The sequence below is a fragment of the Sapajus apella genome, unplaced genomic scaffold, assembly GCF_009761245.1.
Source record: "Sapajus apella isolate SASKATOON/1434 unplaced genomic scaffold, GSC_monkey_1.0 scaffold4, whole genome shotgun sequence".
Lineage (NCBI taxonomy): Eukaryota > Metazoa > Chordata > Mammalia > Primates > Cebidae > Sapajus > Sapajus apella.
In genome coordinates, this window is record NW_022436944.1 from 35,934,553 (window position 1) to 35,956,316 (window position 21,764).

At 38.2% G+C, this 21,764-nt stretch overlaps 1 protein-coding gene across 4 annotated transcripts in view; it reads right to left on the minus strand.

The window, feature by feature from the left end:
* LOC116542211 (collagen alpha-4(VI) chain-like) overlaps positions 1 to 21,764 on the minus strand; it is a 115,706-nt gene that overhangs the window by 42,423 nt on the left and 51,519 nt on the right. For all 4 annotated transcript variants that reach the window (XM_032267026.1, XM_032267031.1, XM_032267037.1 and 1 more), the window contains 7 exons: positions 21,270 to 21,323; positions 14,144 to 14,215; positions 12,810 to 12,836; positions 11,027 to 11,071; positions 9,168 to 9,221; positions 6,301 to 6,363; positions 5,892 to 5,957 (listed from right to left, as the gene is read on the minus strand). In XM_032267026.1, coding sequence (XP_032122917.1) covers positions 5,892 to 5,957; positions 6,301 to 6,363; positions 9,168 to 9,221; positions 11,027 to 11,071; positions 12,810 to 12,836; positions 14,144 to 14,215; positions 21,270 to 21,323 — 381 coding nt within the window. The remainder of the gene's footprint in view (positions 1 to 5,891; positions 5,958 to 6,300; positions 6,364 to 9,167; positions 9,222 to 11,026; positions 11,072 to 12,809; positions 12,837 to 14,143; positions 14,216 to 21,269; positions 21,324 to 21,764) is intronic.

The window sequence follows — 21,764 nt, forward strand, 5'->3', positions numbered from 1 at the left end:
GCTAGCTCTTTCCATTGTGCTGGACAATTTTGTTGATAATTTCCTGATTTGAGAAAGAGAGGACAGTGAACAGTCTTTCTAATTTTCCTTTTTGACCAATAAAATAAAATTTTACTCAAAAAAAAAAAAAAATTTACACCAAATTACATTAAATTAAAGATGTAGCTTCTTTGTTATGCTGACCACCTTCCGAGTGTTCAATAATTTCATGTGGCTAGTTGCTACCATATTGAATGGCACACATACAGGATATTTTGACGATCTCAGCATGTTCTGTTGGTTAGTGCTCCTCAAGAAGAAAACGACATTAAATTCTGATATTTCAAAATATCAGTGTTGTAGGCATCTTTCCCCAGAGACTGTTCCTTTGATGACTCCTTACAGTTCACCATGCTGGGACCACAGTCACACGTAGCCTCCAACAAGCCATGCTTAATATTTGAAAATATTGGTATTTCTCTTTCTACCTGTATAATTTAGAGTCCTGAGTGGAAGACAGACACAGAAGGTAGAAAAGGGTCTCTCTGAAGACATGGGTGACCAAAAGATACAGATGCTGACAGAGAGAGGAGTTTATATAGTCATAGTGAGGAAAGATTCTGGTATTCTCACCTCTTCGGGGTCAGAAGTGGAAAAATGAGTATTTTTCAGAGAAAGAATGAGTTCATTTTTTAGGAAAAATGGAAACCATGTGGGATGCCAAGTAGGGGGACTTCGGATAATTATTTCATAAAGTTATATGCTAACTCAATAGGAATACACAAATAGGGATATAATGTGAAATACAGAAACAAAAACGTTTCACGCAAAACTGTTCACCCAACTGTTATTTATAATAAATTCTGAAACAATTTAAAGATCCCACAACATGAGGGAAGTGTTGATCAAATTATGTTAGAAACACTTATTGAAATGGAATGCAACAATTAAAAACTACGTTTCTCAAAAGTTTTTAAAGTACAAAAAAGTTTGTGCTATAATGCCAGAAGTGTTTAGCCTGAATCTAGTTATGGGGAAACAATCATACAAATCCTAATTCAGTGGGTGTTTAGCAAAATAACTGGTGTACAGTGTCAGTGTCATGTAAACAAATAACTGGGCAAAAGTGATGAAAGGGCACTGACGGCACAGGACAGCTAAAGGCACTGCATAGTCTCAGCTGGATCCTGGAACAACTGCAGCAGCCACAGAGGACACTACTGGGGTGTTACAGACTCAAGGTCTGTGTTCCCCTGAAATTTCATATGTTGAAATCCTAGCCCCCAGTGTGATGGTATGAGGACATGGGGCCTTTGGAAGGTGATTAGACCATGAGGGTGGTGCCCTCGTGGTGGGATTAGTACCCTTATAAAAGAGGCTTGAAGGAGCACTCTAGCTCTCCTTCTGCCAAGTGAGGTTGCAGCCAAGAAGATGGTTGTCTATGAACCAGGAAGCACTCTCTCACCAGACACTGAATCTTCTAGGGCCTTGATTTCAGACTTCCCACCTTCCACGACTATGAGAAATAAATATTTGTTATTTAAGCCACCTAGTCTATTATATTCTGTCACAGTAGCCAAACTGCCTAAGACATGGAGCAGGTGGAAAAATCTGAATATGGACTGTATATTAGAAAATAATACTGGCTGGACACGGTGGTTCATGCCTGTCATCCCAGCACTTTGGGAGGCCAAGGTGGGTGGATCACTTGAAATCCGGAGTTCGAGAACAGCCTGGCCAATATGGTGAAACCCCATCTCTACTAAAAACACAAAAATCAGCAGTATGGTGGCAGATGCCTGTAATCCCAGCTGCTTGGGAGGCTGAGGCAGGAGAATCGCTTGAACCCGGGAGGTGGAGGTTGCAGTGAGCCGAGATTGTGCCACTGCCCTTCAGCCTGGGCATCACAGAGAGACTCCACTCAGAAAAAAAAGAATATTGTATAAATATTAAATTTCATGAGTGTGATGATTACATTATGTTTATATAGAATATCCTCTTTCTTAACAAATACTTGTTAAAAATTTAGAGGCAAAGCGTCATGAAGCCTTTGATGAATCCACAGTTGTACACACACACACACACACACACACACACACACACACCCCCTATGTATATGTATAAAAAGATATAAAGCAAATATGGCTAAAGGTTAAACATTGGTATTTAGCCTTACAACTGTACTTTTCCATAGATTTGAAATTTTTCAGAATGAAGAGTTAGGATAAAAAGTAACAGGTTCATCATGGACTATTTTAACAATACAAAGAATAAAATCAAGGTAAAGAAACACTAGGGGCTAGCATGTTGTTGCTACAAACAAGTTGGTTTTTCTCTCTCCTTTCACTTCCTTCCTTTCTTCCTTCCCTTCCTCCCTCACCCTCCTTCCTGTCTTTCTACATTTCTTCTTTCTTCCTTCTATTCCTTCCTTCCTATCTCTCTTTCTTTATACCATAGAAGGGAATGGACATGGGCTGGCAACTGACAGTATCCACAGCCTCTGCCATAAGTGAGCTGGAGGCCAAACCCAGTTCTACTGTGTACTGAAAGAAAAGGTAACACACTTCTTCTAAAGGCACTGCGGGTGCTGACAATGGACACTGTGTCCCATGTAAAGGGCATACACTCTCAGCCATAAAAGAAAACTAAATTATGTCCTTTGCAGCAACATGGATGCAGCTGGAGCCCATTACCCTAAATGAACTAACGCAAAAATAAAAAACCAAATACCACATGTTCTCATTTATAAGTGGCAGTTAAATCTTGGGTTCACACAGACATAAAGATGGGAACAGACACAGGGGACTTTGAGAGGGCAGGGAGGAAGGGGGGGCAAGGAGTGAAAAGCTTCCTATTGGGTACTATGTTTACTATTTGGGTGACGGAATCAATAGAAGCCCAAACCTCAGTACCACACAATATACCCTTGTAACAACCTATACATGTATTTCTGAATCTAAAATGAAAATGGAAATTAATTAAAAAGAAAGACATAATTTTGGCGATATAGAAACAGTCTACAAATCTGGACTCATGTTAAATACAGGGTTTGTAACCTGCTTTTTTCACTTAATATTACATCATGGATGTTTTCCAAATCAGGAAGTCATCTTCTATGTTTCATGGCCTAATACTATTCCACTGTGTGGAAGAGCATTCTTTATGTAAATAATCCCTTATTATTAAACATTTAAATATTTTCAATGTTTTACTACTTTACAAATCACGGCAACGACCATCCTTGGAGCTAAATCTTTGTGTTGCACCATGAATAGCTTCCTGATAAATTTCTAGGACTAAAAAGAGCAGATCAAATGACATACCCATCTCAAAGCCGCGGCAGACTCAGTTGGTGGCCAATAAAACAGGCCCTCCCCTTTCCTCCACGCTAAGAAAATCTGTTTGGTCTTTTTAGTTTTATTTGGAGCAACAACACACCCAGCTCCAAGGGATGAATTACCACATGCCTAAACCACTGTGGTGATCCCATTTTCTTTGGTTAGAGACTTGCTTTTTCTGCATCTCTTGAAATGGGGCAAGGGCAGGTGGAGAGCACAGGGCCTATTTTAGCTAATGAGCTATAAAGAGAATGTTGCCGGGAGTAATTTGATGAAAGGAAAGCCACTTTTCTTCTGGCATTTTATGTAAAGGGGAAGACAAAAACATTTGGAGCTGCTAAGCCTAGGGACGGAAAGCTGACACCCTGAGGGTAGCAGTGTGGAAGGAGACGCGCTGACGACATCACTGAGGCTCTCTGGGATCATAAGCTGCTGTGCCAAAGTGGTCATCACCTATCTCTGGGTTATAAAACACATTTATTAGCTAAACACTGCTAGGCAGGCTTTCTGTCCTTTGTATATTTAAAAACATAACAACAACAAAAACAAAAAACGGTAATCCTGATGACTAATGTGCCTTGCCTATTGTCTCCCAAAAAGGTGGTTACTGATTTTCATTCTTCCCAGAAGCATTGCTTTCTCACTTCTGACTGGTATGACTGGTTCACCAAGCTTTCTCCAATATTAGGTGTGTAATAAAGCTGCTCTGCTTGATCAGAAAGACTGCTTCATCAGGAAACCTTCTCCATCCAGATTGCAACATTTAATCTGTTCTTTGGATAATCTCGGAAAGGAAAGGTTGCCCCCTAGGGAGCTATCTCCAACAGCACTTAACTCCTGCTAGAACAGGAGTGTCCAAACTTTTGGCTTTCCAAGGCCACATTGGAGCAAGAAGGATTGTCTTGAGCCACACATAAAATACACCAACATTAACGATAGCTAATGAGCTGAAAAAAAAAAAGAAAGAAAAGAAGAGAAAAAAATCTCATAACGTTTTAAGAAAGTTTCCAAATTCTGTCGGGCTGCATTCAAAGCCATCCGGGGCCACATGCTGCCTGCAGACAGTGAGTTGGACAAACTTGGGCTAGAATGTCAGCATCTACCAGCTGCAGGGTAATAATGTAGCTGGTATGAGTGGCTTCTGTTCCCTAAGTATATTCAAAGGGTATTTAGTTACCACCCTTTTTTGGCCCAGCATGGGAGTAGAAACCATGGGGAACACAAATGGAATATGTCACGGCACTGCCCCAGAGGGATGCAGTTTTTGTTTGCATGTACAATTTAGGCATCTGATGCTCAAAGTTAACCCTCTGCAAAAGTCAGCGATGGAGGCCTCAGAAAGCTGTGAACATGCAGCTCTTGGCTGCATGCAGCTCGTGGCTGCGGTGCTGTGATGTACACAGCACAGGACAATTTGTCTAGAGGCCTAGGCTCCTTCCCAGCAGTAAAACCTTGAGCAAATCTGAGCATACAGATCATGATCTTTCTTCTCACAACAACCACAACTCATGGAAGCTTTGAAATGGTTTCTCTATATTCCCGCCTTACAGATGAGGAAACTGGGGCCCACATGGGTTAAGGGTTGCTATCCTGCTGCTCCCTTAGCTCAATTCCATAGACAATTGAGTGGCTATTCACAGGGCTCTCTGATGTCAACTCACCACAGGAAACCCTCTCAATGGGGTTTGTCCAAAACAACTGCAATTAACAAGATGAGATTCTTGCAGCAAGTCACGCTGATTTTCTCATACAGCGACATAATAATGATCTTGTTACAAACTGCATTTAACTCAGGATCTAGACATATATAAGCGGAATGCAAACTAGCTAGAGAAGAGAGCCAATGTCCTATAGTTTTGTCAAAGGATGAAAACGTGAAGTTCAGAGTAATAGAGGTTCCTCTCCAGCTGCAGACATTTTGCTATGCAGACCTCATGCCTGGGAATTAGGAAAGATATGAGGACTGAAGCACTTGGGTTATTTTAGTCATTTTTCAGAATCATGCATTTTAATGTCTGGGACATGAGAATCTAAAAATGGCTGCCAAGAAGTTAACACTGATCAAAGTTAACAAGTCTTTTTCCTTCTGTGATGCCTTGTATCACAATGCTTCTAGCCTTCGGAACTAAGCAAGGATTTTACCTTTAAAAATAGCTTAATACCCAGTTCACACCAACCAGCACTGACTGTGACAGAAAGCAAGCTAGCACTGTAATGACCGTGAATACATTTAAAATTAATACATCATTCTAAAGATAGAGAATTTGGAAAACTAGAAATATCTTAGGCATTATTGAGTCTGGTGCTTTCATTTTGGAGATGAGGAAATCAAGACAAAAGATGTCATGTTGTAGGAGATAGGATTTATACAGGAAAAAAACCTATGAACTAAGTATGCAAGGATGAGGATGTCAGTGGAGATTACGATTCAGAGCTCCTATCTCCATGGACAACAGATTCCCACAGGCTTGCTCTGTTTTTTGTAATGCTGATTCTACCAGAACACCCAACTCTTCTACCCCAGCTAGCATGTGTTCCCATGTAACCCGCCCAAGGAAACAGCAAACATCTTACCTGATGCCCACGCCTTCCTTTTTCTCCCTTAGGGCCTTGGATATAGCTATTAGTTCCAGGATCCCCCTGAGAAAATAAAGGGTTCATTACCTCAAATAAACAGAAAAGAAATTATACGAAGAATTATTTAAAACAAAACAAGATAAGGCACAACTAAAGTGGACCCTTTTTATTGTCTGGACCTGCTCAAAAAACCTCAGACACTTAATGCAATTAAAATTCCAAATTTGTTAAGAACTCAACTCCTCTACAAGTTTTTCCCTCAATTCTCTTATTTGTTGCAACACTAAGACAAGGTGAACAGATGCTCTATTAGTGAATAATTAATTGCTCTTTGCCTTTGTGTCACGAGCAAACAGTTCTCCAGTCCCTGGAATTAAAGTAGCAGAAATCCCCCAACATCACTCACAGGATCTCCCCTTAGCCCAGGCTCTCCAAGCTCTCCAGGTTGTCCTGGCAGTCCCGGCAAGCCCTTAAACCACAAAGAAAAAAAGGTGTCACTTTTAAAAATCATATATTGCCTAGAGAGAAGAGAACATTAAGAGGGAAAATGAGAATCAAATGAAAAGAGCAACTTAGTACTTGAATTTTAAAGCATCCACTGCCACAGAGGTGAGATTGAAAGGTAAAGGACACGCTTTTATTGGCTATCTGCCATATGCTTGGCCCTACGTATGTATTACCTCATTTAACCCTCACTGCTCAGGAGTTCACCAATTTGCATTATGCAGGACTTGAGATTCTAGGAAGCTAGACCCAGGTTTCCCTACCATCAAATTCCTTGATCTTCCCACCCTTTGCTGATGCTCCACACACGGAAACACATGTTGTTGCTGTTGTTGTTTAAAAAGGGTTTGGTGGTGAGGAGGGCTTTCTCTATCATGAGCATGGGTAGTAGTGGTGGAGCAAGATCTCATGAATAAGAACAGAATGGAGAGAACAATGTTTCCAGAGGTCCTCACTACTGCAGATAGGAAACCAGAGAGGTGAAGAAACTTGCCATAGGACTATGACATGATATGTAAATGATGCTTCTCTTAAAACCTGCCACCATCAGTGCCATCCCTGTGTCGTAGTGGCTACAGAGCCATGAAGTGGGGAGAGGCTCCACCACAGGTGTCTTCCTCAGATGACATCACATGCCTGGAGCTGGAGGGTGTGCACGATGAACAGATGGGATCACTGTTCCAGCTTTCAGGCACAACGGAAATAAAATGTTCTCTAGACTCCAACAGAAGCCGCCTCATAATCTTACTTGAGATGCCTCCTTATCTCTTTCCTGGCCTAATATAATGGTAAAAGGGAGCCAGATAATTCCAAGTTCCAATCCTGCTATTTAATTTCCTGCATAGGTGAATTTCTTTGACTTTTCTAAGACTCCATTTTCTCATCTGTGAAACAGATGTGCCTAACTTAGAGAAACAGTGTATTCTCCACTCTTAGGAAATTAGGATCCTTATTTTTCCAAATCTATCCTTATTTCTTCTAATTCTAACCCTTTTCTTGAGCCTTTTTCTTAAGCTAGAATATACTGTGTTTCTCTCCCAGTCCCTCTCACAGAGGTCTGAGCAAAAAATGTCTTGATTTCCTGCATTGTCTAGAAAGCTGGAATCCTCTCACTCTTTGGCACCTGCTTAAATGCCACAGGACCTTAGTATAGAAGTTATTCTCTTGCCTCCTTCTCTCTTCCCTGATTAATTGTTACCTATCTTTAAAATTTCATCCCATCTTCACGTCCTCAATGAAACTTTTCTGACTGCACAGGCTGGGTCGAATCTCCTGTCATATTCCTCCCCATACCCTTACCTCAGCAGTAATATGATATCTATTTCCATGATTATTTCATTCATGTCTATTTTTTTCCATAGAGGCCAATCCTAAGAGCCCATGCCTGTTTTGTTTCCCATTCTAAAATCATGCCTTGATTACAATAGATGCTCAATAAATTTTGATGATGGATCAAATGAAGAAAAGCCAATCTATTTTAGTTTCCTCTCCAAGTCACTGTGCTCCCATTGATTCTTTATTTGCACCATTCTTACATCCTGTAGCTTATCTTATCTCATATTATAGTTTTTCCTGTACCAATTATATCTCCTGCACAGTCAATAAGCTCTTTGTTGGTCAGAGCCATGACTTACATATCTTGGAACCCTATTTTTATATCTAGCAAATGTCCCACAGGTAGGGACAATAAACACTTGACAGGTGTTTATTGAATTTAACTAAATTTAGCCGAAACTGAAGGCTCTCCAGTGTTAAGAAAGTATGGTGTCCTCCACCTTCTCTGAAGTCTGATCCATAAACTTCAAGTTAGCAATTAAACTTCAATAAAGGGCCATGTCTTCTGACTCTTCCTGCTTCACCTATTGGGAAATCAACCCATATCACTAATTGTTCACCCTTGGTGTAAAAGCATTACTCTTATTTCATGAGGAGAACAAAGAAGCATAAGCAAATAAATTACCCCCTTGATGTCTAATCCTATCAATTAATAGAGGCTGACTATAGCACTGTGTTGAGATGGATCCTTCAGCCATGTCAAATTCCATAATTGGTTAGTAATGTCTGCTACAGGAACAGGAAAGGAGGGTCGTGGGACATAGGCCAGGCATCTGCCATCCCTTACATGGAGACAGAATTACCCTCTGGAGGAAGTGTGTAATCACTGTCAAACAGAAAGTACAAATAATTGCATGTATATCAAGAAGGCAAAGATCTCTACAAACTGGCATGCCAAGGAAGCCATTATAAGAAAGAAAGAGAGGAACTGGGCATTCAGGAAAAGGTGATATTCAGATTAAGCACTGAATATGGAAGCAGGAAAAAGGCATTCCAGGAGAGGCAGCTGGCATGAGCAAAGAAATAGAAGTGGGCATGCATAAGCAACATTTTGGAATCAGTGAGTCTGGGAAGACATTTCTTGACAGAGACTTGTAAAGAATGTGGTTGAAAGGCCTTGGATGTAACACTAAATCGTTGACGACAGGGGGCCATGAGAAGCTTGTGAGATGGGGAGTGACATGATCACTGTTCTCAAGCACAAAAGGTTAAGTCACAGGATTTACGTTACTCACTTCACCATCAGCAGAGTCAGGCCTTAGGTGAAACTTCCCAACAGCTATCTCATTTTAATTGCCCTTTAACTCCCCATTTAACTCCGTAGGATTTAAACCACTAGATGATATTTATCCCCACAGTTTCCCACAGTTTAAAAATAAACTATCCATGTCAGGTTACTTAATAGGAAAATGAAAGAATATCATCATGCTTTACCCGATTTCCCCTATTTCCTTTTTCTCCAAGTGACCCTGGGATTCCACGATCACCCTAAAGAAAGAAAAGTGAACATACAAACAAAGTGTCTGTTATTAGTATCAGCAAAATTTTTCTTTATGTATTTTAACATTCTAGCCAAGAGTAGAAAGTACCTTTACTATATTTCTGACAATGTGACAGCCTAGATGTAACCCTCCCACTGAAAAACAATTTAAAATTCCAGATAAATTAAAATATATTTTGTATATATTAAAATCTGATTTTAAAAATTCTTATGGGTCATAATAAAGAGAAAGCAAGAATGTAGACAGGTAATAGCTTATGGCTGTCCCGAGGGCTTCTTGTAATTGTGTGTGTGTGTGAGTGTGTGTGTGTGGTGTGGTGTGTGTGTGTGGTGTGGTGTGGTGTGTTTGTCTCTGCGTGTGTGGTGTGAAGGGCCTCAAGCTGACAATTTATTTTAGGGTGGTCCTAGATGGTTTTGCCACTAGGAACATGGCAGAAGCAAACAATCTCAACTCAAGCCCTAATGATGTCTCACAGATAACATTCCATCAAAAAATGAGTTTAAACCAAAAGTCACAACACACATGAGGGAGACGCCATGAAGGAAAAGCCAGCAGAAACAACATGCAACAAAATCAGACCTGCAATGACTGCAAATATGGGGATTCTAGTATACTGAATATAAAATAAGTATATTTAATATGTTTAAATAATTAGAAGAGAATGAATAAAATAACCAACTATGAAAAGAGACCAAGTAGATTTCAGAAAGGATCAAATAGAACTACTTGAAGTGAAAAATATAATTAAAATTAAAATTCCAATTGACAAATTAAATATCATATTAAACACAAGTGAGGTGAGAATTAATGAACTAGAAACTGAAGAAATTATACAGAATGCAGCACAGAATAACAAAGAAATAGAAATATAAAAGAGCAGTTAAGAGACACTGAGGGCAAAATGAGAAGTTTTCACAAATTTCTAATTAGATTTCCGCAAAGAAATAATAGAGAAAATAGGAAAAACAAAAATTTCAAATGATAATTTTGAAATTAAGCACTAAAGATTTCCAAAATTTATAAGAGACATAAACACTCAGATTCAAAAGACTGACAAGTCCCAAGCAGAACACATAAAAAGAAATCCACACCTGGACAATGATATTGAAGCTGTCAAAAACTAAAATCAAAGGGAAAATTTTAAAGCATCCTTATACATTTTTAAAGGTTGCTTACAGAAGAACAATTATTTTGACAGATAACTTCTTAATGGCAATAATGAAAGGTAGAAGACAATAGAAGCCAGAAGACTATAAAATTACGTTTTCAAAGTGCTGAGAGAAAGTAACCGTCAACCAGAACTGCTTACCCAATGAACTAAACTATTTTTCAAAGAGATTTTCAGAAAAACAAGAGGAGTTTACAATGAACTGACGTTCATTAAAGGAAATTCTAAAAGCCATGCTTTACGCAAAAGAAACATGATTCTTTTCATGTTCTTTTGAATGTATCAATGACTACAGGGAAGGTATCCCTGAGACGAGTAAACATGGGATAAAGTAGATAAGCACTGACTATATGAAACAACAATAAGAATGTGTAATTGGTAGAATTTAACAAAAATAGATGGAAGTAAAATAACAGACAATAATATGTAATATGGGAGGGAGTTGATTAAAGTTTCTAGAGCCCTTGTATTTTGGGGATGAGGAAAAATGTATAGATTAACATTAAACATTGTTGAGTATGCATGTTAAAAATTCTAGCTAGTCATGAAAAAGCTGTACTCTCTACAAGAGTATAAATGCCAGATTAATAGAAAGGAAAACATTAAATGAGAAACTTCAGCACCTGTTCTCCATCCAAGCCATCAGCTCCTTCCTCACCAGGGTTGCCCTGTAGAGCAAAGGAACATCAGAATGTTAGAGACAAGAGAAACAAGTGTATGTGAATATTTCATTGATGTTAATTTCCTTGCTAATATTTTTTCATTTGATACAGAATCTAGACTTTCCGTAACACTTGTATACTGCACCTAGTTACTAAAAAGTAACGATTATTTTCTTCCTGAAATAGTCATTAGGGTTATATACTGCTTTACCTTATAGCTTCAGGTGCTAAAAATGTATACATATTTTTTAACCTCAAAATTTGAATGGATAAGAAAGACTCCCTTTAAACTTTTGCACTTGGAACAAATAGCTCTTTCACAAAAACAAATGAAACGCTGGTTGTCAAATACTAAAAATGGTCATTTTGTCAGACTTTCTTTAAAAAGATGGTAAATATGCCTGAATTAATTAATTTCATGGAAACCTGGTAGTTCACAGATTAAAGAGGAACTACATGAGTGTGTGTGCATTTGTGTGCATTTTGGGAGATAAAATTTTTAAAAAAGGAAATGAAAAACCAAGGCTAATTATGGGATAAGAGTAAAACTGGGCAGTGACACGGTGACATCTCATCAAATATTCCATCACTTTCAAATTATGGGCCCTTCATTTTGCCAATTATCCCCAAATGACTGATAATATATTCATTATAAAGAATTCGTTTTTTTTTTTTTTTTTTGAGACAGTCTCACTCTGTCACCCAGTCTGGAGTGCAGTGGCAGGATTTCGGCTCACTGCAAGCTCTGCCTCCCAGATTCAAGCGATTCTCCTGCCTCAGCCTCCCAAGCAGCTGGGACTACAGGTACGTGCCACCACACCCTGCTACTTTTTGTATTTTTCAGTAGAAACGGGGTTTCACCATATTGGTCAGGCTGGTCTCAAACTCCTGACCTTGTGATCCACCTGCCTCGGCCTCCCAAAGTGCTGGGATTACAGGCGTGAGCCACTGCACCCAGCAGAATCTTTTAAAGAAAAAGTCAGAGTTTTGCAAGCAAAATAAAATGCATTTACATGTGTGAAATAGTTGATTTACTCCTACTGTCCACAAAAGAAAATCAAGTTTCAGGCTTTTTTTTTTAAACAAAGCACAGCTGAGTTAGTACATAAAAATAAGTATTGCAAACTCTTGGAATAGAGTGACACAGCATACTTGCCACAGGCCACAGGAGGTTAATCGGTGGTACCAGAAAATATAAATAAGGAAGCTCCATGAGCCCTTGTCTGCCTTGTTCATCATTTTGTAACCACTCCCTAGGATAATGTGGGGAACAGGGTGGGTACCTAATAAATACTTTTTGAGTGAACGAATCAGCAAGTGGATACTATGGTTCTGAATCTGAATGCAAATCATTCCCTTCCTGTGCCCACTCCTTTCCTAACAACCTCGCCCCAGCACTCCTCTTCCATTTGACGTTCACCTTAACCAGACCCTCCCCACCACACCCTGGCTTCAGGACCAACACTTCTAGACCACCATGTGATGAATACGGTGGCCCAATTTTTATACAGAGTCAGCAAGGCTTGAAAACAATAATATGTCACTACCTTAAACCTGAAATATATGTCTTACAAGTAATCACTCATTAGCATGGAAGTTTGACTAGTAATATCATCTGACAAATTCCCTTGCCTGAAAGTCTGAAGTCTCACCTCACTCAGGCAAAGAAATGTGATTGAAATAAGTATTGTATTTCCCAAAGAAACAGCTATCCAGTTTAAGAAGAGTAAACGAGATTACCTACCTTCTCTCCTGAAAATCCTCTTGCTCCCTAAAGTTAAAAAGAGATCACAAGAATTGAGCTTGAATGAGATTGTTAAGCCCTTGTTTTATTTAGGAAACCATATGCTCCCTGGTTTGAAGGAAATGCAACTATGATATTAAATAGAAATGAAGATGCCGTGTCTGGCAAATACGGTGGGCATTGCAGCGCCCTGATTACTATCACCCTCCTTTGCCTGGAACTTGGAGAAAATTGCATTTTGCAACTCCTCACATAGTGGGAATCAAAGAGAACAACAGTGACCTGCCTGTTATTAAAATGAATTTTTCAAACAAAAGTGAGAATACATTGGCCAGTAAGCATGAGAGGGCTTCGAGGAACGACAGGACAAATTCATTGGAAGAGTAATTTGATAGGTATACAGAACACGGTCACTGTGGTTAGGAAAATTCTCTTCAGGATGCTTAGATTGTATAATTTTTTTTAACTTTATTAAGGGAGATTCTCCAATCCTGGACAGGTGAGGGACATTTAATGTAGCCACCTGAAAAGGTGCACCTGTATCCCTTCAGCCTTTAAAACTTTAGTGTTCTCACATGGACCCAGGGAGGGGAACAACACACACTGGGGCCTGTCGAGGGGTGGGGTGGGGGAGGGAGAGCATCAGGAAAAATAACTAATGCATGCTGTGCTTAATACCTAGCAGATGAGTTGTTAGGTGCAGCAAACCACCATGGCACATGTTTACCTATGCAACAAACCTGCACATCCTGCACATGTACTCCAGAACTTAAAATTAAAAAAAGAAAAAAAAAAAAAACTTTAGTGTTATCTATCCTACTTCAACCACCAGCATCTGTCACTCTTTTCTGAGGGTTTTTTCAGGGACCAGGGCCTGCTCTACCCACATGCAAGACAGGTCAAAACTGCTAGGAACTAATACCTCCTGGAAGTCGCCCTCAACTAATTCCTGATGGGATTTGGTGTATAAACACCCGAGCTCCCTCACCCCTTAACTGGGGTATATTCAGATGCATGTTCAACTCTGGCTGCCAGAGTTCTTCAGCAGGATTACGCTCCATCTACCTACAGTGGTGATCTGATTGATAATGTTCCATTTTCAGGCCTCTTTCCTCCTTATCTCACTTCCTTACTTCCCTACTATTGCTTACTAGCATGATCTCCCAGTAAAATACTTGCAATTGATTCTTTGTCTCAGACTTTACTTCTGGGAAACTTTTAATCTGAGGAGTAGCTAAGACTTCATAGTTACGTTGAAGAATTACGATTTTCCTCAAACTCAAGAGATGAAGCCAAGAAAGAGAAAGAATCCCACAGCTCAAGGTCTCACTCACCTTAGGTCCCCTCATACCAGGGCATCCTTCCTCACCTCGGAGTCCAGGGAGACCCCGGAGGCCTCGTTCTCCCTGTGGAAGAAGAAGACACATGAATGCATTCAAGCAACTGTCTCTGTTACCACCAGCTAATTCAAGGCAGCAATAAGGACCTTCAAAATGACCAAAATATGACTTGGTCTTTACAGTTGCTTTTACAACCTCAAAGACTGCTCAGGTCACATGCAAGGCACTCACATTGTTAATCCATCAACTGCTCATAGAGATGACTCCAACCCACACAACTCCAATCCATCTGCATTTTTTAAATCAATTCAGTTAAGCCGTGTGGGCAAAACTTCAGAATTAAATAAAACAAAAGGTCTGTCTGAACATTTTCTTCAGTCAGCTGACATTGGACAGAAGTTTCATTGTGGTCCCTCAAGGAATAAATCATTATTTGATCCTTTCTCTTCTAGGTGAATTCCTACCCACTCCTAAGGTATAGGTCCTTTGTCACCTCCTCTCCTGAGAAGCTTTTTCTGTTGACCCCACCCAATTATCCCTTCAGTTTCCTTGTAGTATTTGGAGGATACAAATTAGCATATATTATAGTGAAATGTGGTTATACACATCAGAATCTCCTTCTACATTGTGAGCTTCATGGAGACAAAGACAATGTCTCATTTCTTTATCGCTGCATTTGTAGCCCCAAACACAGCATCTGATCTAATAGACATTCATCCAGGATTTGAAGAATGACTTACTGAATTAAATTAATGAATATAACCTTTTCATCTAGGTATTAGATAAGGAAGGGAATGGTAGATATGCCTTTTGCCAAGTCGATTAAATATTAATTAGAAAGTACTGCACATCACATGAACTTTAATCAAAAGACAGTCTACATTTGTAACAACTAACTTTGACTTAATTAGGTTGATAACTGCATAATCTGTTCAGGACAGTAAAAAGGCACAAGATAAGATGAGAAGGCTATGGATCTAGACTGAAAGGGCATGTATTTGAGTCCTAGTTCTGCTTCTAGCTTGTTTTGAGAGCTTAGACAAAAGCACATAACGCCGTGAATCACAATTTTCACCATTTGTAAATGTGATCTAGATAATACTGACTCTAGTCATCTTGTAGGATTGTTATATTGAGTGTATGAGATGCTGTATTGGAAATACTTCACAAAGTTTATGGATTGAACAAATGAGGTGTTTTATACTCAGATAGCAACAGATAATGAGAAAAGCACAGACAGACATCTGGTATCAGCCAGACAGTTTTGGACACACCTCCAACCCTCTCCAACCTTAACAAGTCACTTACTCTCTCTAAGTTTCCACTTTCACACACAGTAGATGCTAAATAAATGTCTGTTTTCCTCCCTTCTTCCTAGTGTATCTGTATTTTTAGCTTCAGTGTGTGGTGTTCAAGCTTCATCTGGAAAACGCAATCCTAACGTATCTACTGTACTATATTGCACTGTATAGTGCTATTAATTGTGGTCATTGTATGTATTAGAAAATAGTTGATATATACAAAACAGGGACATCAAGGAAAAATTTACTTTTTAGCAAAACTAAAATTAACCCACTCAGCATGGCTACTATTAAAAAATAACAACAACAGAAAAGAACAAGTGTTGACAAAGATGTAGAGAATGTGGAGAAATGGGAACCTTTGTGTTCTGTTGGTGGGAATGCAAAATGGTATAGCTGCTGTGGAAAACAGTATGGCAGCTCCTCTGAAAATTAAAAATAGCATTATCATAGTATCCAGGAATTCTACTTCTGGGTATATACCCAAAAGAATTAAAAGCAAGGTCTGGAAGAGATTTTGGTACACCCATGTTTATAGTAGCATTATTCACAACAGCCAAAAGGCAGAAGCAACCCCAGTGTCTATCAGCGGTGAATGGATAAACAAAATGTGGCGTATCTTATATAGGTATGTTAATACAATTGAATATATGCAGCCTAAAAAAGGAAAGACATTCTGACATATGCTATAACATGAATGAATCTTGAACACATTTGCAAAGTAAAGTAAGCCAGTCACAAAAATACAAGCATGATATGATTCCACTTACCCGAGGTACCTAAAGTAGTCAAATTCACAAAGACAGAAAATAGAATGGTGGCAACAGAGACTGGAGGAAGAGGGAGTGATTGTCTGATGTATACAGAGTTTTACACTGACAAAATGAAAAGATTTCTGGAGATGGATGATGGCGATGGTTACACAATGTAAATGTATTTAATACCACTGAACTGTTAAGTGATGGAGATGATGGTGATGGTTACACAACAATGTAAATGTACTTAATACCAATTAACTAAATTGTTAAGGTGATAAATCTTCTGTTATATGTATTTTACCACAATTAATTAAAAAGAACATTGTGAAGAAAAATAAATAAACCCACTCTTGTGACTTCTATCCCTAGTTTCTAAAATTTCAGTTGCTGTATACACATAATTATGTTTTCCCAAAATTAGTCCACAAGAAAAAAAAAAGAGCAGTCTTAAATTACAGACCCCACAAAACCTTCACAATTTCTCATATTTCAGAGTACTCTCTCCATTACTTTACTTTGAACAGCATAGTACTGGCACATAATCAGCATCAATATGAGATATTTATGGAATGTTACAGAGGTCACCCTCCAGGTCAGTTTTAAAAAAAGGAGATGAAGAAATCTAACAGAAATTTATTTACTATATTTTGGGGTGAGGCCTTACAACTGCAAATATTGAATGCCATGCAAATAAGACTTTTAATATGCTATAGAAAACTAAGTAAAAATTTTCCAAAAAGCAGCTCCAGTAATAATAAAGAAATTGATATAGAAACTACATGGGAAAAAATTTTAATAAAATAATTTGATAAAATATAAGAGAGAGAAAAGCAGTTGTTCTAATGTTATACATAATTACACCTAATGAAAGACTAAACTGCTTACATATAACTAAATTAAAGATATAAATATTCTATTTATATCAAAATAGACATTTACCTATCTTACCTACATCCCTAAAAGTTTATACATTCTAATTGGCCAAAAACATTTTTAGGATGTTCACAAGAGGAAATGAGAACTGTATTTTTTATGTGAGCCGATATGTTAAATGGTTTGGAGAAAAAAAAACAGTTTATTGTATTTCTAATTCAAATATTAAGCTCTGTAATGTTTAAAAATTGGTCTCTCATCTACTCACAGTAGTTGCTTAAGGCTATACATAACATCCATGATTTAATGGAAAGACTAACAGCACTAAAAGATTTTGAGATGCTTGGCTATTTTATGACAAATGGAAATAATAATAATAACATACATATGTGTTTGTGTGTATAGATAGATATATGAGGAAACAAAGAATGTTTACCCCTGTGTCTGGCATATATAAATCTGTCAACAAATGTTAGATGTTTTTGTTACTACAAAGTTACGTAAATATTTTTTGTGACCTTAGATAGTCTGACTTTGTTCTACAAGTAAGCCTTTGCTGTGTAACCAATGCATAAGTTATTATTTAAACCACCCACTCATATAGATATACTTTTAAAGTAAATAGAATGTGTGAGTCTGACAGACTGCATTTTCCAAAGCCAGACAACATCTCCCATTCCACATGCTCTGTGACCACGCCCCTCCTCCGTGCTGGGGAGGAGTCTAATTCCCCTCCTCTTGAATCTGGTCTGGACTTAATGACTGGCTTGCAACCAACACCATGAGAAAGCCATGTTACTGCCTGACTTCTGAGGCTGGGTCAGAGGCCTTGCAGCTTCAGCCTTGGTCTGTTGGAGCACTCATTCTGAGGACCAACCCTCCCTGCTGGAGTGCCGCCTATCAGTTCCAGCTCCACCTGTCCTTGTTCCAGCTAAGATGCCAGAGCAGCAGACATGTGATGGAAGTGGCAGTGGGTCCTCCAGCTCCTGCTTCTAGAGCCCAGATAGTCTAGTCAACCCAGCCGAGATCCCAGGGGTGGAGAAAAGGGTTCAGTATCCCCACCCACAGAGTCTGTGAATATAATAAAATGATTATTTTACACCACTAAGTTGTGAGGGTTGTGGGGGGTAGTGGAACTGTAAGTTACAAGGAACTGGAACAATGATTTAGTTATTTGTCCTTGTACACTTTCAAATTGAGCATACAAATTTATGGGCCCCATTCTGAAACTGGTCTACATCTGCACAGAGATGTCTCTGCTGTTGAGTAGGCCAATCTGACCAGCTTTTCAAGCCAACAACATTAAAAGACATTCAGAGGACAACGCACTGTGAAGTCACCTTCTCTTGTGAGAAATGCATGAAAAAAGAAACTAAGATCTACTAGAGCTGCTCTGTCAAATACAGGGGCTGTTGAGCGTTTGAAATGTGTCTGGTTCAAACTGAGATGTGCCTTCAGTGTAAAGTAACATTTAGAGGACAGTGCACAGAAGAAGTAAGAAGTCTCATTAATTTTTATATTAAGTACTAATGAAATGATGCTATTTTAGATATATTAAGATAAATAAACTATATTATTAAAATTAACTTCATCTGTTTCTTTTTCCTTTAAGATAGCTACTATAAAATTTAAAATTACAAATGTCACTTGCATTATATTTCTAGCCCTGTACTAAAAGGGTCTTTATAACATATCTTGGTTTCATAATGCTGGCACCGTAGAGAAGTGGGACAAAACCGTCTTTCACTCTAGACAGACAAGAATTTGGTTTATCCTCTTTGCCTGAAATCAGAGTCAATGGTCCCAATGAGTGGGATGGACCTAACATCATTCTCCTAATGTTGACTGGACTCATTGTAACACAGACCCAGCAGAAAAAATAAAGTAACACTTAAAGGACATTTTAAAACATAATAAAAATGGGAAGGAATATTTTCATTATTTCTAAATAAATAAATACCAAAAATTCATCAATCACATTCCTAAATGTATTTCTAACACCTAAGACTTTGCTTACTGTGGAAAAATAAATAGAAAAGTTGAGCAATTCTCTTGTAAACATAATCAAAGAAATGGATGAGCTTACATGGGTCTCAGCAGCTACATTTTCCTCTGATTTCTGCTGATTTTCTAAGAGCCTAAATGTTCAGAATAATAAAAGAATGTGCCACTCTAAGTGGAGCAATGACAACACAGATACCAGCGGTTAAGAAAGCGTGGTCAAAGGGCCCCTTGTGTTTTCAACACCCTTTTGGGAGCATCACAAAGTTAAAATTATCTTTCCAATTACACTAAAAATGTCTTTTTTTTTTTTCACTCTTATTCTCTCCCAAGTATGTAGTAAAGTTATTAAGAGGTCACATGGCAAGTGACATCACAAGAGACTGAATATAAAGACAGATATGGAAATCCAGCTCCCTTCTAATAAGCTAAATATGCTAAACATGATAGACTGGACAGGGAAAATGTGGCACATATACATCATGGAATACTATGCAGCCATAAAAAATGATGAGTTCGTGTCCTTTGTAGGGACATGAATGAACCTGGAAACCATCATTCTCAGCAAACTGACACAAGAACAGAAAATCAAACACCACATGTTCTCACTCATAGGCGGGAGTTGAACAATGAGAACACATGGACACAGGGAAGGGAGCATCACACACTGGGGTCTGTTGGGGGGAGCTAGGGGAGGGACAGCTGGGTGTGGGGAGTTGGGGAGGGATAACATGGGGAGAAATGCCAGATATAGGTGATGGGGGGGAAGGCAGCAAACCATATTGCCATGTATGTACCTATGCAACAATCTTGCACGTTCTTCACACGTACCCCAAAACCTAAAATGAAATAAAATATATATTTTTTAAATGCCACTTTCTCGCTAATATTTTTTTGTTTGGGAAAATACAGTTATTTTTCATAAAGAAATATGTCATGAATGTTAACTTTAGTGAATTTATTGTTATTTTGAAATAAGGAATAATTTTTTAAATTCTTAGTTCTAATTTCTAATATGTTAAATAATAATACATGGAAACCACATAAACAAAAGCTCTTCAAGGTTTCCAATAATCTTTAAGAGTGTAAAGGTTGAGGGGTGTGAGTAATGGAAAGATTTTAGTTAAAAGGTACAACCTTTCAGTTATTAGTAAGTTTGGGAGTTCTAATGTACAAGATGGTAATTACAGTTAACATTACCATATGATATACTTGAAATTTGCTAAAAGAGTAGATGTTAAATGTTCTTGCCACATACAAAAATAATAGTAACTATATGAGGTGATGGATGTGTTAACTGACGACTCTGGTATCATTTCACAATGTATACGTATATATCAAACTTGTTATAATGTACATCTTAAATTGTACAATTCTAGTTGTCTATTATACCTCAATAAAGTTGGGGTGGGGGAGAGAATGTAATAGTATCCTTAGGCCAAAATGTTTGAAGACCAGCGATATATATACGAATCAACCTTAAAATAGCACCGGTGGCAAAGTGGTTTTTCATAATTCAAAATTAACTGAAAACCATGGGATGTAAAAATCCTTCTGGCGTTTATATCATGTAATAAAGATGGTCCCACATCCCAGTCCCCTAGCTCACAATTCTCTCTATTATACACATTTTCTTCATAGTCAGTCACATGACTAATAGATAACTTCTGTTTGCCCAGCATATCCCCAGGGGTGTGTCCACAGTTACGTGCAAGCCATCAGTTGCTTAACTATAACTCCACCACCTTCTCAGCCACACAGGAAAGCATCTGAGTGACCTGTAGTAAGAACAGTCTTAGATTCTCTTCAATTATTTTGTTAACCATTTACAACCATGGATAGCTTCTTAACAGTAACAAATTATCTGCAATTTAGCTCATGATTAACAACTACTTTGATATCCATGCACACTAGACACAGACCACATTTTCAGTTAGTTCAAATTCACTGATTAAAAAATAAAACAGCCATATTGCATCAATACCTTCTAGAAACTATACCTTTAAAAAAGCAGATCAGCCTGACATTTATTATAAAAAGTGTCTATTTCATATAGATATTTTAGATCCACTTTAAATGGCATAGATGAGAAAAAACTTTCATGACTTAGGTGCAATTAAATATTGCTAATATTTGATCCATTTTGCCATGTTCTTTCAAAGTGAAGAAATAATATTCAGTACTTACAGATCTGCCTTCTTCACCAGGATGACCAGGTAATCCATCAAAACCCTTCTCTCCCTGAGAAGACAAGAAGTCAAAATAAATAATTTGACCTCTCAAGTCCTTATTTCTCAAATCTATGGGAAATAAAAATTGTTACTAATATATACCCTTGTCTCACTGAGTTGACATTTTATGGAGAATTTACTGTCAGGCCCGATGTGCAGAGATGTATAGAAACAGATATTCTTGGCCAATGTGACAGTAAAAACATGCATACTGGTTTGTCTTAATAGTCAGCATTTAAACTATTCTTATTTTCCAAAATAACTTCTAAGTCATTCTATCGTAAAAATCCAAACCAAGACTAGTTTCTAGCTAAAAGCTTAAGGAAAACTTACTCTTAAAGAGGCTTTCAACCTTGTTTTACAAAACATCAGTAAGCAAAGGTCTTCCTGCCCATCTGACTCACGAGAAACGGCTATTTATTTCTGTCTGGCTCAACTGTCCAGTTTTGTT